The sequence below is a fragment of the Heliconius melpomene genome, chromosome 8 (assembly GCF_056956725.1).
Source record: "Heliconius melpomene rosina isolate 202511_hmr_F chromosome 8, ASM5695672v1, whole genome shotgun sequence".
In the NCBI taxonomy this organism is placed as follows: domain Eukaryota; kingdom Metazoa; phylum Arthropoda; class Insecta; order Lepidoptera; family Nymphalidae; genus Heliconius; species Heliconius melpomene.
The window spans coordinates 2,274,598-2,292,784 of NC_140396.1; the positions used below are offsets into that span (position 1 = coordinate 2,274,598).

The following is an 18,187-nucleotide window of genomic DNA, read 5'->3' on the forward strand; positions in this document are numbered from 1 at the left end:
TGAAGTTTTCTGATAATTAAAATCAATGATGATGATGAATGTAGAATATTGTTGTAAAAAATATATTTTTTTGTGAGGTTGATAACTAAATGGGAAATAACAGAATGTGAAGCAAGCAAAGCTTCATTTTGTTCATAAGTAAATGAGTGTGTGTGTTGCAGCGTGCCCGGGCGCAGTGGGCGTGGAGGCGGGGTGCGGGGGCACGGTGGTGCCGCTGGGCGCACCGCAGAGCACGGCCGGCATGACGTTCATCCGGCTGGCGCTGGCGCGGCCGCTGGTGGTCACCACGGTCACACTACGTCTCTACAAGCCGCGCGACAGCTCCAACATGGGCCTGCTGCAGCTGCGCCTGCTCGCCGCGCCCGCATTCTCCTCGCCCACCGACACTCATCTCGCGGCGCAGGAGAATCACGAGTGAGTTGTGTTTTAAGTGATTGACTTAAATTATATAAGTGGTATTCGATTGTCAAAACACTGGAATAAAAATATGCGGTATTAAAGAAATTTTTAATTTTTAACTAATATTTTTATATTTTGTTATAGAAATCGTTGGGCCCGCGTGCTGCGATCGTGCACGCGCGCGCGCTTGGAGGAGGCGCACTGGGCCCAGCTGGGCGGCGCGGGTGCGCTAAGCGCGCTGTGCGCGTGCGTGCTTGCAGGAGGCGCCCAGGCGCAGCACGCGCACCACGTGCTGCTCGTGACGGCGCGCTCCTCGCCGCCGCTGCGCGCGCCTCTACTCACCGCTCTGCTGCAGATGGACGCTCACGCGCATACGCATGGTCGTTATATATTATGTTATATTTCATTTTTTCTTGTAATAAGCTCCACGCTGCATCCCATGAACAACGGAGTAGTCAGAGGGACCCTAGTGTTAAGATACTCCGTTGCCCTCTTTCCGCCGAAATCATAAAGGCATTGCGTTCTGACACCTGAGCGAAGAAATAAAAATATACATTTAAATAAATATTTCTTTTCCTTGAATGGAGATCCAACCCACAAACAGACGCGTTACACTCACACAATGTGCCCCTGCGCCACGACTGGGCTCAATTTTTTCTTGTATTTGTAGAATATTGTTTTTATCATCCCAATTGTAGAAACGTAAGAACTGTGTTTATATTACAACAGTAATATAACAAGATGTAACACATCCCACAGCGTTCCAACACTCGCGCGGCTCGGTGGCGGTGAGCAGCGGCAGCCTGAGCGGGCTGTGCTCACTGGCGATGGCGCTGTGCCGCTGGTGCTCGCAGGGCTGCGCGCAGGCGTACGTGGCGTGGCTGGCGGCCGCTGCGGAGCGCGCCCTACGCGACGCTCACGAGCCTTCCGCGGCACTCGTACACACATTGGCTACGGTTTGTATATTCTTGTATATTTATATTATTAATGTTATAACATTTTTAGTCTTATTTATTCGACGTTAAAGATGAAAAGAAGAAGATTGATATTTGTTAAACTATGCAATGTGCGGGATTCAGCGTGAAACTGATTTGATTTTATAATCTCCCTATACAATTGCTAACAATGTCAAAAGTTTATAATAACCATCAACATTTATTAATACATTTTATTATGACCATTTTTAGATACTTTGGATTTTGAAACAAGATAATATTTTAGAAGATTTGGAAGAACTTATAACGGATGATTTATTTGAACTAATATACACATGGGTGAAAGATGTACCAGAGAGCAGTTTGCTTAAGAAGTCTTTAGATGCAGGTAAAAAATAATAACATGACACGCTAATGAAACATATTAAATAAAATAAATTTTAATAGTCTAATTTTAATAACTTGTTTCAGTGTTATGTTCAATGTGCTACATACGACCAGAATTGTTTAGATTTTTATTAGAGCAAATGGAAATACCTATGGATTCCGATGTAAGGTAAGAAAGTGTTAGTCTATTGAACCTTATAATTAAAGGAAATTATTTATTTAAAAAATAGTGATTGCCAATGGTGATGGCAATTTTGTTTGATAATTATCATCATTAGTTTGTTTTCCACTACATTTTTTGAGATAGACCTCTCCAGTGGCATGTGAAGTAGTTGAATTGTTTCCATTGGTTAACCTACCTAGATGACGTCCTGCACTAAGCTTGCCGAGGCGTGGTTATTTCGGAACGAGTTATCGGTTATAATATCTGTGCCACATCTGCTATTGTTATATTTATTGAACATTTTATTACATCAATATAAGATTAAGTTAACTTACAATAAAAGGCCTTCAATTTTGGTAGTAGGACAAGGAAGATGTCTTCTAAACAAGCTTTATCCAAAAAGAACACCATGTAAATCTAGGTCGGTGAAAATATTTAAATATTGTATACTGTAATTAAAAATAAGTTGTTATTAATCTGTTGCAGCATGGAGAGCGTGACGGACGACACGAAGGTGTGCCGGCCGGCATGCGGGGGCGCGGCGGGCGCGGAGGGGCGCGCTTGGGAGGGCGGCGCCGTGGTGGCGGGTCTACGCGGCTGGCAGCTGCGCACCGTGGCCGCCGCCGCGCTTTCGCCCGCCGCCACGCACGCGCTGCTGGCGTGCCCACTGCCCGCCGCGCTCGTGCGTGCGCTCTCTGGTGACTTTTTTATTTTTTAACTTGAAGTTAATGCTGTTAGCCCTGATGGCTTACGACCGGCGACTCACCACAATCTATGTTTTATAGTCCACACAAACTAAATAATAATTTATACGTTATAAGCAGCTAAACGTTCTTTTCTCGCATAGCAAGGGTAGACTGAGGGAAAACTAGTTTAACGATATTGCGTTCCCTACTTTCCGTTTGATTTTTCGAGACTTTGCGTGTTTAGTGGCGGAGCTTAATGCGGAGCTCTTTGTGTACTAAAGAAATACAAAATCATTTATATCATATAGTAATTTATTCTAGTGAGAATGGAACCCACAATCATCATGTTAACAGTCAAAAACTCAACTCAACAACTCAACTTGTACTTTTTTTTGTTGTTAAAGATTTTAGTGAAGCCAAGCTGGAAACTATAATAGAACAAACTGACTCCGAAGAAGATGTTCACATGACTGATTCACAGAGCAGAGATGGTCGTCTTAAAGGTTTGTATATGATATGATAACGTATTTCGATAGCTTACAAACGTTCTGTGAATTCGAATTTCATAAAAAAAAATTCTACGTCTTCTAAAATATTTTTCTATTCTTATCGTGGAATCCTTCCTCCTTCATAAACGCCGTGATTATTGAAATAACGGCGTTTGTCAGGGTCTGCCTTCCTACTGGTGGTTAGTCCATTGACCCTGATGTCCTGCACATCAGGGTCAATGGACGATCACTACATCCAACCAGTGTTTCCTTGGGCGTCCGGGAGATCTCACTACAGGGACAGACATTCAGGCACTTCCATTCGAGATAGTTTCTAGGCCAGCGCACAACGTGGCCAAACTATCTCAGGCGACGCTCTTGGAGGGTATCTGCTACGTCACGGAATACCTCGAATGGGTTGCGTATGCGGTCAGACCGCGTTACGCCGCACGTCCACCTCAGCGTCTTCAATTCCGTGTCGTGAAGTTCCTTAGTGTGCCGAGATAGTGCTGGTTAGCATTCGCTGCCATATAAAAGAACCGGTCGAATGATGCTCTTATATATCAGCCCCTTGAGCTTGGGTGGCATTCTGCGGTCACAGACCACACCAGTGACCTCCCGCCATTTACCCAAACAGCGCTTATGCAGCCGATGCCTGCAAACTCGTGTACAACGGATCCAAGGTATCTGAACTTTTCCAACTTAACGGATGGCATGATCTATATAAATAATGCTCGTATCCGGACTCCCGCGGGCATGTACTTGGTCTTCAAAATATTTAGTTTAATACCGCCGGCACCGTCAAGTGAAAATCTTCCAGGTTTTCATTTCGCGGTCTTTAGCATCAGTTGATTCTCGTCAATGAGTGCTATGTCACTTTTATACATCGTCAACTATTGAGGCTGGTCTTGGATGTGAGACGAGACAGTATCGAGCACTACATTGAATAAAAACTGACTAAGAGCCGAGCCCTGATGAACCCATACTGAGTCCTTATTTCAATCCCTATTGTGAATAATTGTTAGATAGCGGAAACTGTAAAAATCTCGCTACAGATATGCTTAGAAAATAAATAAGTTGTAATAGACGTATATGAATGTCGACGCTACTTTATAAGAATATATGACATAGTCGTCAGTGTAGGGTAGGTATATTATATATTGTATTTATTGTGTAGTGGGTATGCATCAATAAACAGTCTTGCTCCCAACTTCGTGTTTTAATGACGTTCCACTGGCGACGAGATTCGAATTTACGCGTATTTATTTGAGTTAAATAGTACTAAAAGTGTTTAAATATGCCAATCGGAAAGTTAGAACCATTTGACATTAGTTCCAAACAGTGGCCAGCATACATTAGACGTGTTAAACAGTATATTTTATTAAACGAAATTAAAAAGAAACTGTGCGTGCCATTGCTCATTACGGTGGTTGGCGAAGCGACGTATGCTCTTATGTGCGACTTGTGTTCACCATCACACCCGGAGTCAAAAACGTTCGAGGAATTGAATAAGCTAGTGTCCGAACATTTAGAACCGCAACGCTCAGAGATCGCGGAGCGACACGTGTTTCGTCTGCGTAGACAAAATGGCGGCGAACCACTCACCGAGTATTTGCAAAGTTTAAAACATCTTGCTGCAACGTGTAATTTCGGAGTGAATTTAGAAGAAAATTTACGCGATCAGTTCGTATCAGGGTTAGCGAACGAAGCGATGAGGTCGCGGATTTTTGCCGAAAGAAACATTAAATACAAAGAGGCGGTGGAGCTGGCTCTGGCGCTGGAGGCAGCCGAGCGACACGCGGAGGTGAGCGCGGCCAGGGCGGTCGGCGCGGCTTCGAGCGAGCTGGTTGCGGGCGGCAGCGGCGCGGCGGGCGAAGGCCTGCATCAGGCAAAAGTGCGGGGCGCGAGACCGAGGGGAGGCGCGGGCGGCGGCCACGGCGGGCGCGGCGCCGCCGTGGCTGACGGCGGGCAGCGTTGCTGGCGCTGCGGGAAGCTCCATCGGGCGGATCGGTGCAGGTTTGCGAACTATAATTGTGACGCATGTGGTGTGCGGGGCCACTTGAAAGTTATGTGCAAAGAGGTGCGCTCGAATCGACGAGATGAGTCGATCTTAAGTCTTTTACAATGTGCAGGTGGACGGATCAGGTGATGTACCCTATATAATAACAGTGGAGGTTAATGGCAAACCTATGGACTTTGAAGTTGATACAGGTAGTAGAATATCTACAATAAGCGAAGATTGTTACAGACAGTACTTTAAGGGAAATAATCTTACCGCCGATCGGCTAAATATACGTAGTTACGTAGGTTCAAAGATCGAGTCAATGGGTTTTATGTTGGTAAATCTTAAGCTCAATGGTGTGTCTGTCTCATCGTGCAAATTGTATGTCATTAAAAAGGGAGGTCGACCATTATTAGGCAGATAATGGATCCGCGTTCTTGGAATATATAATATTAGAATTAAAAATAAAGAAATTATATCGAACTTAAGTAATGATCCATTTGTAAGCCAGTTAATGATCGAATTCCCAGAAATGTTTACTGATAAGCTCGGAACTTGTAAGAAAACAATAAGTTTGCATGTGTGCGACAATACGCCGGTGTACGTGCGCGCGCGACCGGTTCCGTTAGCGTTGAAGGCGCGCGTTGAGTGTGAGCTGGGGCGTTTAGAGCGAGAAGGTACAATTTATAGGGTTGAGACGTCTGATTACGGCACGCCAATTGTTCCCGTAATTAAAGAGAATGGCGATATACGGATATGCGGAGATTATAAAATAACAATTAACCCTAAACTAAAACGCGATCCGTATCCGCTTCCCCGTATTGAGGAATTGTTCGCTACGCTCAGTGGGGGAGAGGAGTACTCGAAAATTGATTTAAAAAATAGTTACCAACAAATGCTTTTATCAAAAGACTCCCAACCGTATACGGCCATTACGACATATTTAGGTACGTTTGTATATCGTCGCACTCCATTTGGTTTGTCGTGTATACCCGAAAAATTTCAGAAAATAATGGAAGAGACTCTTCGCGGTATACCTAAGACGGTGGTTTTTTTAGATGACGTGTGCGTAACTGGAAGCAACCGAGGCGATCACTTAAATAATTTGCGGGCAGTACTCGAACGATTGCGTAGTATGGGTTTTACGGTTAAACTTGAGAAGTGTAGTTTTTTACAATCTAGTGTTAAATATGTAGGGTTCATTATTGATAAAACCGGTTTACGGCCGGATCCTAAGAAGCTCCAGGCTATTCGCGACGTTCCAAAGCCTATCAATATTACTCAATTAAAAAGTTTTTTAGGCATGTTAAACTATTACGGGAAATTTATACCTAATTTAAGTATTCTATTGCAACCATTGCACGAATTATTAAAGAAAGAATCGGCGTGGCATTGGAGTGTATTGTGTCAAGAGGCGTTCTCGGCAGCAAAAAATATACTCACAAGTAATAAAGTGTTAGCTCATTACGAGGAAGGGCGGCCATTGGTCCTCTCGGTCGACAGCAGCGCGTACGGGCTAGGAGCGGTGCTCGCCCACGTATACTCGGACGGTAGCGAGCGACCAGTCAGCTGTGTGTCGAGGACACTTAACTCGGCGGAGAGAAACTATAGTCAATTGGACAAAGAAGCACTCGCTATATTTTATGGTGTTACTAAACACCATCAATATTTGTTTGGGCGGTCATTTATATTACGTACGGATCATCAACCTTTAAGTTTTATATTTGGTAAGAAGGGCGGAATTCCACAAACGGCAGCTAGCCGGTTACAACGGTGGGCTGCTCGATTATCGGGTTATAATTTTTCAGTACAGTTTGTTCGATCGACCGCGAACGCTCCCGCGGACGCATTGTCCCGTCTACCATTACCGAGCGAGCGACGTCACACGGAGACCGTCCAGTACGTAGACCTAGTGAGAGACACTATGCCGGTTAATTTTACTGAAATTAGGGCTGAAACTGAAAAAGATAAATTATTAAGTAAAGTAAAAGGTTATATTTTGTTCGGATGGCCCTCGACGGCGAGTTGTGAGGAGGAGAAGCCGTATTTTTCGCGTAAGCATGAAATAGTACTTGAATTAGGGTGTTTATTGTATAAATATAGACTAGTAGTACCTCCATCTTTACGAGCTCGGGTTTTAAAGGAAATTCATGAAGGTCATTTAGGCATGAATAAAATGAAAAATTTGGCTCGAAATTATGTGTATTGGCCAGACCTCGACCGGGAAATTGAGAACTTAAGTCGATCTTGTGAGGCATGCGGGGTGGTGCGTGACGCACCTCCCCGTGCGGTTATGCATCCGTGGGAGTTCCCTTTGAAACCCTGGCAGCGTATTCATGCGGATTTTGCCGAACATGGCGGAAAAAAATATATGATCCTCGTGGATGCACATTCGAAATGGATTGAAGCAATGACAATGAGCAGGACGGACGCGGAATCTACGATAGAAGTGTTAAGATCCACATTTTCACGTTTTGGGTTACCTACTGAGCTTGTAACGGATAACGGTCCACCTTTTTTGTCTATTGAATTTAAAAGATATTGTGAACAAAATTGTATTCGACATATAACTTCAGCACCGTACAGACCACAAGGTAATGGAGCAGCGGAGAACGCGGTTAAAATAATAAAAAAAGTAATAAAGAGGGCGATTCACGAAGGCAAAAATATATCGAAAGCGTTATCGACTTTCTTGTTTCAATATCGTAACGTGGAGCACGCGACGACGGGTGTCGCTCCCGCGGTTGCGTTGTTAGGACGTCGATTGCGCGGGCGCCTGGACGCCATTAGGCCCGACGTAGCGAGTGTAGTGCGCGCCGCTCAGCGCCGACAGGTGCGGAACAAGGGTGGCTCGGACCGTGACATGGAGGTAGGCGAGCCAGTACTCGTTCGTGGATATTCTGATAAGACACCTAAATGGGTAGAGGGAAATATTCCGCATAAAACAGGTCCGGTATCATATAAAGTAAGAGTGAGTAACGATTCACAATGGCGGAGACACCAAGATCAGATTATTCCACTAAAAAAAAACATAGGTTGTCTTTATTTAAACCCAATTTAAACGCGGAAAAAAAAGAGACAAACAATGATGAGGAAGCTACATTTGAAGATGCCGTGGGAGAGGAATCGGGTTCAGATGGGGAAAAAGACACGATTCGTAATAGAACCCGCTCCCCGAGTCCTCCACCACCGGACGCTTCCGCGCGAGCTCTGCGAGCGTATAATAGAAATAAAAATTTAAATTAATTTATTGATAAGTAATAATTATAGCTTGTGTTCTGTAGGCTATTTATAAAATATTACTACGTATTAGTTTAAAGTATTATTATATTATTTGTATTTGTTATAAGTTAGTGTTAAAATTAGAGGGGGAAAGATGTAGGGTAGGTATATTATATATTGTATTTATTGTGTAGTGGGTATGCATCAATAAACAGTCTTGCTCCCAACTTCGTGTTTTAATGACGTTCCAGTCAGAACTCTTGTACGGTACGTACGTACTCTTCAATTTTTTATAAATTTTCTAAAATATATTAGCGATATTAAAGACGTCTCGTACATTTCAGATTTACCCTCAATGCAAAGTATTTGCGAAATGGTAGAGTGGGCGCGTCTGGTGTGCGCCGAGCGTCGCGTTAAGGAGTGGTTAGGTGCCGCCGGTAATATCTTTTGGAGACCATTGTTGCGGCTCCTATGCCACCCTCGACAAAACTGCAGGTTTGCTAAATATTTATGTTTGACTAAATACTATCTAAGTAATTTGTAAAACAAATTTATTATTTTATTTTATTTTTAGTACTTGGCAAGAAAATGCTCAATTCGCATTGTTAGAAGAAAATACAATAAGGCTCTTCTCTGAGTTAACTGCGTGTCATAATGTCAATCAGAAACTTTTCGCATCTACACTTCACAGTATTCTGGAGTCAATGCCGTTTACAGGTGAGTTGTACAATGCAATGGTGAAAAGCATTTTGTAAATCATTCGATATTTCATATTTTATTTATTAATTTAGTTTGCATAAGTTCATCCATATATTTTCACTTGTGATATATGCTTGGTTACATTATAATAAATGCTTAATAATAAATGCTTTATTCAGTAATTAAATGTTACATATACACTCTAATTTCGTTAGAATATGGAAAAAACAAGACAACAATTTAGTAGAGGTGAGCGATGGCAGCCGTACTAGTGTAAACTGTGTCACAGCTGCCAGCATCTTTGCCCCTAAGACACTATTTCGATGACAAAAGTGAGAATACTCATCAATTAGGTACATATTATTATGTCGACATAAGCAAAAATAAAGCGATATAACAAAAGTTTTAAATTAATTATTGAAAAAGAAGAAAAGAAAAACAATTAGATTCTATATTATTACCACGTGTCAAATGTGTGTGTGTGTGTGTGTTTGTGTGTGTGCGTGTGTGTGTTTATGTGCGTATATGTATGTACGAGTCATGAGTGTAAGTTAGGTACGAAGAAGATTCTCCGTATCTAAGTAGGACAACCTCTGCAGCCAGGTATTCATAACTGCTTTACATTTTGACGAAGACAAAGGGTAAATGTTGATAATTTTATTAACATCATTGTATAAGCAACTGCTTAGGACGTAGAAGTGAGAACGAGCTAGCTTGGTTTTGCAACGTTCGATATCACAAACCTTTGGCTTATTGCGCTTACAGATGGTCTTGAAAGGAGTGCTCCTATGCTTCCGCAGTACAACTGATTTTATGAAAAGTTGTCTAACTGTTAAGACTGAGCTATTGCTATAAACTAGGTCGGTACTGTAACGTCTGGGCTTTCCAAGCATGACTTTTAGTATGGCTCTTTGGGCACGTTCTAAGGGAAGTAACGACTTTTTACTTGTACCCCCCCATACACAGATGCAGTAGCTGATGAGACTTTGAATAAGGGCATGATAAACAAGAAGTAAGGTTTCAAAATTAGCTGAACTTCTAAGTTTCCTGAAAATAGGAATCAGTTTTCTTATACGGCCGGTTATGTGATTGATATGAAGTTTCCAGTTCAGGTAGCAATCAACTGTAAGGCCAAGATATTTGATATTAGAAGTGCGAGGTAAGCTAGGACAATTACAGTTATCCAGAAGAGTGCAAGTATATGTGTGTACTCTAATCGACAACTCAGGTGGCGGCTGGGAATGGGAGCGATGAGAGAACGCGATGTATTTGGTTTTGTCTATATTTAGAGTTAAAAGATTAGCATTGTACCAGCCTGTTATCCATCTGACCGCATGTTCAGCGTAGTGTTTGGCCTCATTCCAATCTTTTCCATGAACCACAAGCGCAGTATCATCTGCATACGCAATGATGTTACAATTTGGTAATGATGTGGCACATAAGCTATTAATATATAAAATAAACAAGGTAGGTCCAAGGACACTACCCTGTGGTACCCCAAAACAGATTGCAGTATTGTCACTAACGTACTGGTTGATTTTCGTGCATTGCGTGCGATTTGATAAATATGAGCGAAAGATTTCAAGAGCGCTGCCACGTATTCCGATAGTTTCCATTTTGTTTATTAATAGTGGCACAGAAACGGTATCAAAGGCCTTGGATAGATCGAGGAATACGCCGATCACTTTTGATGCACTGTCCATTTTCTTAACTATTGTTTCAGTAAGCAGTAGTGCAGCATCTTCCGTCGATTTACCCTTGATAAAACCGAATTGATTATCAGCAATGACGTTACAGTGTTGCAGATAATTTACAAGTCTCTTATTCAAAAGCTTTTCTAAAATTTTTGATAGAACCGAGAGTATTGATATTGGCCTGTAATTGACCACAGTGTCTCTGTCGCCGGACTTATAGATAGGATGAACCTGAGCTCGCTTAAAGATATCCGGAAAAACGCCAGTTGATAAACATAAATTGAAAATATGCATAAGAACGGGAGCTATATAAGTACTAGCCTTTTTGACAATAGAAGTAGGAATGCCGTCTGTTCCAGCAGCAGAGTCATCTTTTAAGTTTGCAATAATAGCCTGAATTTCATTAATGTCTGTATCATACAGCGCCATGGAGTCATTTGAAGCGGAAGACTGAGAGTTAAGTGTATTTGGCAAGCTATGTATGTCAAGTTGTTTGTTTAATATAGCATTGGCATATGAGGCACCGATGCCAGCAAAATAATTGTTTACGACATTTACGGATACGCAAGGATCACTGTGCAGGTCAAGTAAAGGTGTGGAAGTAGGTGAGGGCTTTTTGTAGCAAACAATTTTATTGACAGTGTTCCAGGTACCTTTTGGATTATTTTTGTATTTTAGAAATTCGTTTTTTTCATATGCTGTCTTTAATTTTTTTAACAAATTATTACAAAAATTCCGATATCTTGTGTAAGTTATACGTAGGATTGCATTAGTTGGATCAGTTTTGACCTTTTTATGTAGTTTGTCACGGTGTCTAATGCACCGTACCAGTCCCGGAGTCAGCCATGGTTTTAGTGTACGTTTCCGATGGGAAATTTTTATTTGCTTAGAGTGCATTGAAATAGCATCATAGATCATATTAGTCAGCAGGGTGGCTGCGGCGTTTGCATCAGAAGAGTTAAAGATACAGGTGAAGTCAAAGTTCGAAATTGTTTGTAGTAAAGACACATAATCAATTTTGGTAAAGGTTTTTATGGAAGAAAACTTTTTTATATTGCATTGTAAACAAAAGACTAAAGGCGCATGGTCGGTTATATAGGAATCTAGGATATAAGTAGCAGCAGATTTATTCGATCTCAGCATCACATGATCAAGACAGCTCTCATTGCGTGTTGGAAAGGAGTGGGCACTAGAAAATCCATGGAAAGCTAACAGGTCCAAGTATTTGCCACTGTTAGAGTCAGAATTGGTTGATGTAATATTTATGTTTATGTCACCAATCACGACTACGGAGTCAACTAGCTTAAGGTCGAGGAGACATGAATCGAGACTGTCACAAAAATTGTCTATATTACTGTTCGATGGTGACCGATAAACTGCAACTACCGCGTACTCATCATTGTGTCTTAGAACAAGACAGCTAGCGCCAGATAAGGAAACATTGGTAGTTGAGTGCTTTATGTCTGATTTGACATAAATGACTACACCATCGTTTTGATTGTGGTAATCTGAAGTGTATGAGGTGTAACTATGAATGCTGGGTACAACAGTAGTCGAGGAAAGCCAGCATTCTGTAAGGATCAGGATGTCACATTGAATGCGTAGTCTCTCAAGTAATACAGTCAGGGCATCAAAATTACAACTTACGCTACGAATATTTGTATGCATAACTGTTAAAGCGTTATGGTTTGTGTCAATGTGATGAATTAAATTTTCGGGAGAACAAACCATGGAATCGGACACTTGGACAGTGTCATTATAGCGATATATTTGTTACTGTATCAATAGATTTTATTTAGATATTTAGAATGTTTCTAAACAGTTTAGAAGTGTGAAGTAATATAGTACACTATGACAACAGGTCCGGAGGGGCTGTCGGGCTTCACGCGCGCGCTTATCCTACGTCTGGTGCTGTCGGGCGAGCGCGCGTCGGTATCGCTGCGCTGGGCAACGAGCGGAGCGAGCGCGTGCGCACCGCCGCTGCTGGCCGCGCCGCCGCACCCCGGCGCCGTCGCGCACGCCACGCTCAGCCTGCCGTTGCACACCACCGTGCGCACGTTGCTCACCGACCACCGCCCGCCCGGTAATCACTCCTTTTATACTTTGAGCTTTAATAATCTCTCTTAGCTTCTCAATTGAAAAGTTGTTGTTTTAATATTAAGTAGAACTACTTGAAAAATATACTAGCAGTACAGACAGACTCATTACTATTCGCAAGAGTTTTTTTTTGCGAGTTGCAAGTGTTTCTGACTTATATGTCGTTCTCTTTTAATTTATTACACTTTTTTAATATTTACAAATGTTTGGTATTCTGCATTCTTATATTAAATTCTTTTTATTATCAGATTGGAAAATGAAAACAATTTTCAATATTTATTAGAACTTACTTTCATTCATGATAGATATACTATTTATTTTGTAGGAATTAGTCCTATTTCCTTAATATAATATATTTCCCATTTTATATAGCACCATTAATAGATGAAGCGAATCGTCTATCGAGCGGCAGTTCCAGTTCGGGCTCTGGTAACGGGTCTGGCGCGGTGTTACGCAGTGCCTCTGACACCGCCATACTGTCGGTGGCCGAGGCCTGGGAGCTGTCTCTCGCCGCTGCTAGTGCCTCTAAGGACAAACGAGTCAAAGATGTTAAGAATACCTCACTTAAACAGCAAGGTATCAAGAAAAGGCAGTCGAAAACAAACAGTGACAGTCCTACCACTTCCGGGAACGATGGTAAGACTTATTATATGTTTTTTCCTCCACAATCTCACTTTGTTGTTTTTTTTTATATAAAGAATATTTTCATTATTTAAAAAATTATTTTGTTAATATAATATTTTTATGATATTTTCGCAGAAGTAATTGAAACTACAATACGTGTGAAAGTTGATGGTATCGAAGGTTACATTCCACCGTCGACGACGCTGGCGCAGCTCAATGCAGCAGTACCCCATGTTTTTGGACCTCATCTTACGCTCAATCTGTACATAAATACTCATGGAGGTAAGTGTGTTTCGTTAATATTTCTCATCAAAAATAAATAATTAATTACGCACTACGAGAGAATGACTCGCTTGCTCTGACTAAAATATAACGTGCAGTGTCGAGTTTGACTATTAAACAAGCAATGTCTCGACAATAAGGCCGTGTGAGGAGAAGATGAATCAATATTACATTTTTCCGTAAGAGCTGAACAAATAATTACATAACGAATACTGATTATATTTTGTTACTTCGTATTTCTTATTAATTAAATTGAAACCGGCAATGGACTTATAGTACATACTGATTTTTTTAGGCTTTTTTTTTGTTGACAAATTGTAAAAATATATTTTTATAATTTTTTAAGTGTTATTCCATATTGAAAGGTATGACAAAAATATTGAGGCCGTCGTGGCGCAGCGGCACAATGGTGTGACTGTATCGCGACGGTTGTGAGTTCGATCCCCATTCGAGGAAGTGAAATATTTATTTACGTATATATTTCCATTTCTTCACTCTGGTTTCGAGGAAAAGCGCGGCGTTGTCTCAATACGCCAATGCCTCCAGAATTCGGCAGAAAGTGAGAAACAGAGTATCTTAACACTGGGTTCCTTCTGCCTAGACAGATGTGTGCGGAATACAGTGTGAAGCTGATTTGATTTAGATTTTTGATTTTTTGATTTGTCAAATAATATTATTTTTTTATAATAACAAAAACGTAATGAAAAAGAAACAAAAAGTATTTTATGTCGTGTCAGACATAAAGTACATACAAGTACAAGTTTTGATGTGTTCTGACAATAGAAGCTTGGAAGGGTCCCCTGTGGAAAGGCGTGAAAGGCACAGACGGGGGCAGCTGTACGGGCAACGTGGTGCTGCGCGAGTTCGGAGCGTGCGGCGGTCTGGCACTAGTGGCGGCGCGCCTACCGCGCCCGCACGCTGCTCCCGCGCCGCCGCCCGCGCCGCCCCATCACGATCTTGACTGGGTCAAGCTGGACGACGCCTACGAGGTGAGCTACTGGCTAGAATACTACTATACAAGAGGCATGTGTCATATATACACACTTATAATGTCGTCGTGTGTCGTTAGTACACTATTATAATAAATATGTGTTTTTTTATACTATATAAAGACATGATTATTGTGGTTTTTATAACTATTTTATTTTATCATAATTATAGAATATGGAATCTGCTCTTGTTATAAATAATTTCCTCAGTTTTTACAAGTAATTCTGGTTCCGCCAACACGCAATAAGTTTATTATGGGTACCACAGAGTATAATATGATGAGGATAGAAAAAAAATGTTTGTATGTAAAAAAAATAAAATGTACCTTCAAACAAAATATGTATCGTTTCTATTGTGATAAACAGGAGATGGTAGAGCTGGGTGTCACGTCCGCTGGCAACGCGTCGACGGGCGGCGGGGGCGCGGGCGGCAGCGGGAGTGGGGGCGCGGAGGAGGCGGGTGTGGCGGGCGTGCCGGCGCACGCGCTGGTGGCGCTGGCGCTGCTGCTCAAGCTGCCAGGCTACGCGGCCGCGCTACTGGACGAGGGCGCGCGTGCTGTGCACCTGCTGCGACTGCTACTGGGCGTGGCGCACGACGAGGAGGGACGTTAGTGACTTTTGTTTATTATCATTTTTTTTTTTTTAAATATTCATTAGATGATCTAAATACTTTGTACCCTTTTTTTATGTAAATTATGCGGATGAAGGAATAGGACATTTGGCACAGTTATCTATACTAATATAATAAAGCGGAAGAGTTTGTTTGTTTGTTTGTTTGTTTGTTTGTTTGTTTGAACGCTAAGATATCTGGATCTACTGGATCGATTTACTTTGTTTTTGTTTTGTATGAAAGCTGCATTCTTCAGAAGTGCTATAGGCTATATAACATTACATTACACGTATAAACTAATAAATTAAAATACTTTCTAATTTGACATGCAATTTATTCTGCCATGTTAATAACAACCGTCGTCGCTACGCGACCGCGTTCGTTACCGCGTCATTTTGATATTCATCCTTATGAAAATAAATATAATAGTCACTTTTAGCATTTCATCTAGATTGAAATTATATTTCTATAGAAATTATATTCCTATATTTCAAGCAGGCGTAGCCGCGTCCGGGTCCGCTAGTAGTTTATATATAGAAAGTGTATAGAATACGCGTCAACGGGTTCTCTAGCAACATACATACATACTCCTCCGTTGGCGTAATTTTCGTAAACAAATAGAAAAGGAAGAAAAAGAATCTTTACGTATTCATTTAAACACACAAACAGCTATTACTACTCCTTAGTAGCTAACTACTAGGAACAAACACCTTTGTAATTAACAACTACCCTCCAACATCAGGTAACATAGTAGTAAGCAGCACTTACAGCAACTCCGGGTCGGCCACCAAGGGCACCGCGTCGCTAGGCACGCTACCGTTCCGCGTGGTGGGTGCGCTGCTGGAGGCGGCACCGCGCGCGTCTCCTGCGGGCCGCGCGCTCCGTCTGGCGCTGCTACAGCTGGGCGCAGTGCGGCTAGTCCTTGCGTGCCTGGCTGTGTTCACGCACCACAAACCGGCTAGTGCGCAGGTGGTTTATTTATACTTAAATTTTTTTATTGGAGGGAACTTAGCGTTAAGATTTTTATTTTGTATCTTAATAAAATAAGAATATTGCTTATAAATCGACGGACCTCCTAGGTAAAGAATCAAAAGCGAATAATGGCGAATGTTTCTAACACTCTTTTAAATTATTAAAATTATTGACTTTTTTTTTTAATCTAAAAAAAAGTTTATTGATACCTTTTTAAGCCTGTATGTAATCGAAAACGACCGTCGTTAATAGTTCAAAACAGCAATAAAAATACATACATGCAGTTTTTCACTTTTGAAACTTTACCTAGGGACCGTTGAAATTATGTATGTTAATTGGGAATATTAAAAAATGAATCAGCAGAATAGTCAAAATTCAAACGGGTCGGGCAAGGAGGAGAAGTCGCAGTTGTACTGGGCGAAAGGTACTGGCTTCGGCACCGGCTCCACGCAGCAGTCGTGGAACGTGGAGCAGGCGCTGGTGCGGCAGCGTATCGAAGAGGAACACGTCACCGTGCTCTTGCAGGTTAATAAAGCACGCTTTAATTTTAAAATCTATATATATAAAAGGACTTGTCCTCAATGACTGAGGTAAGACGCAGGCACAGCCGTAACCGCTGTGCGTAGAAACGTGGAATTTGGACAGATGTTTACTTTCGTAATCTGGACATCCACTAAGAAGGGATTTTGAAAAATTTGAACCCTAAAGGGGCGAAATAAGGGTTGAAAGTTTGTATGGAAAAAAAATTAAATCGGCACCGATTTTTATAAAATTTGAAATTTATATTTTTAAAAGTATTTAATTGAACACGTGTTTCATCGTTTTCTAGAATTCTCCCCCTAAGGGTACAAATAAGGGGTTGAAAGTTTGTATAGATTTTTTTTTAAATCGGCACCAATTTTTATAAAATTTGGAATTCAGACTCTTAAAATTATTTAATTGAACACATGTTTCATGTTTTCTTGAATTCTTCCCCTAAGGGTGCAAATAAAGGGTTGAAAGTTTGTATAGAAAAATCTTTAAAACGCCACCGATTATTATAAAAATTTAAATTTACTCTTAAAAATATTAATTTGAACATGTGTTTCATGGTTTTCTAGAATTCACCTCCTCAGGGTGCAAATAAGGGGTTGAAAGTTTGTATGGAAAAATCATTAAATCGCCACCGATTTTTATAAAATTTTAAATTTAGACTCTTAAAAATATTTCATTGAACACATGTTTCGTGGTTTTTTTGGAATTCACCCCTAAATACGTAAGCGAAGCTGCGCGCGTCCGCTAGTTTAATATGAATCTATTAATTTCCTCAAGTTTGAATTGGATTCTTAATCATTTTATAACCAGACCGTTCCACTGTATTTTTTTACACATTTTGTTGTATTTGTATATTGTTGTATATACACGAATTAAAATCCAGTCCTCCATTTTTATAAAATATAAGTTGTTGAATTAATTTTTATTCCCAGTCCGATCTCGAGATAATATACCAAATTTTTGTGTTCTCCGGCCAATTTCAATAATTTGGAATAGCTTACTTACTCATTTTTTCTATCATAGGTTCTCGTGTCATACATGAATCCGGGTGAAAAATGGCCACCAGAAGAGGGCTCGCAGGAGGAGGACGAGCCCGAGGAGACTGAGGAAGGAGACGCACATGACTTACCGCCCGAGTTCATAGACCTCGTCGCCGGCAGCTCCCTTGTGCCTGCCATTTGCTCCTACTTGAGGAACGATTCAGGTATGATAGTTATTGGTTTCGATAAGTTTTATGCTTTTGAGGACTTAAGAGATTGCATAATTATTATAAATTGTGCTATGTTTTAGCTATTAAGTAAAAGAATATTTGGTATATATTTATTGCAATAAGTTATATTTAGTAATATTTATTTAAGTAGCTAAAAAATATTTTCTAGATGAAACATTTATCTATACATGTCT

At 41.0% G+C, this 18,187-nt stretch overlaps 2 protein-coding genes across 6 annotated transcripts in view; both read left to right on the forward strand.

The window, feature by feature from the left end:
- Bruce (BIR repeat containing ubiquitin-conjugating enzyme) overlaps positions 1 to 18,187 on the forward strand; it is a 47,419-nt gene that overhangs the window by 23,799 nt on the left and 5,433 nt on the right. For 4 of the 5 annotated variants that reach the window (XM_085189152.1, XM_085189154.1, XM_085189155.1 and 1 more), the window contains 17 exons: positions 162 to 414; positions 544 to 779; positions 1,159 to 1,355; positions 1,587 to 1,722; positions 1,806 to 1,890; positions 2,371 to 2,582; positions 2,975 to 3,073; positions 8,627 to 8,777; positions 8,857 to 8,999; positions 12,537 to 12,758; positions 13,145 to 13,408; positions 13,532 to 13,678; positions 14,462 to 14,667; positions 15,034 to 15,274; positions 16,020 to 16,246; positions 16,610 to 16,774; positions 17,807 to 17,987. In XM_085189152.1, the coding sequence (XP_085045278.1) occupies positions 162 to 414; positions 544 to 779; positions 1,159 to 1,355; positions 1,587 to 1,722; positions 1,806 to 1,890; positions 2,371 to 2,582; positions 2,975 to 3,073; positions 8,627 to 8,777; positions 8,857 to 8,999; positions 12,537 to 12,758; positions 13,145 to 13,408; positions 13,532 to 13,678; positions 14,462 to 14,667; positions 15,034 to 15,274; positions 16,020 to 16,246; positions 16,610 to 16,774; positions 17,807 to 17,987 (3,165 nt within the window). The remainder of the gene's footprint in view (positions 1 to 161; positions 415 to 543; positions 780 to 1,158; positions 1,356 to 1,586; positions 1,723 to 1,805; positions 1,891 to 2,370; positions 2,583 to 2,974; positions 3,074 to 8,626; positions 8,778 to 8,856; positions 9,000 to 12,536; positions 12,759 to 13,144; positions 13,409 to 13,531; positions 13,679 to 14,461; positions 14,668 to 15,033; positions 15,275 to 16,019; positions 16,247 to 16,609; positions 16,775 to 17,806; positions 17,988 to 18,187) is intronic. The other variant, XM_085189153.1, reaches the window with a different exon arrangement.
- Positions 4,341 to 5,377, forward strand: LOC146536647 (uncharacterized). Its single transcript, XM_085189166.1, has one exon. It carries the CDS (start codon positions 4,356 to 4,358, stop codon positions 5,205 to 5,207), a length of 852 nt encoding a protein of 283 aa, XP_085045292.1. The 5' UTR covers positions 4,341 to 4,355; the 3' UTR covers positions 5,208 to 5,377.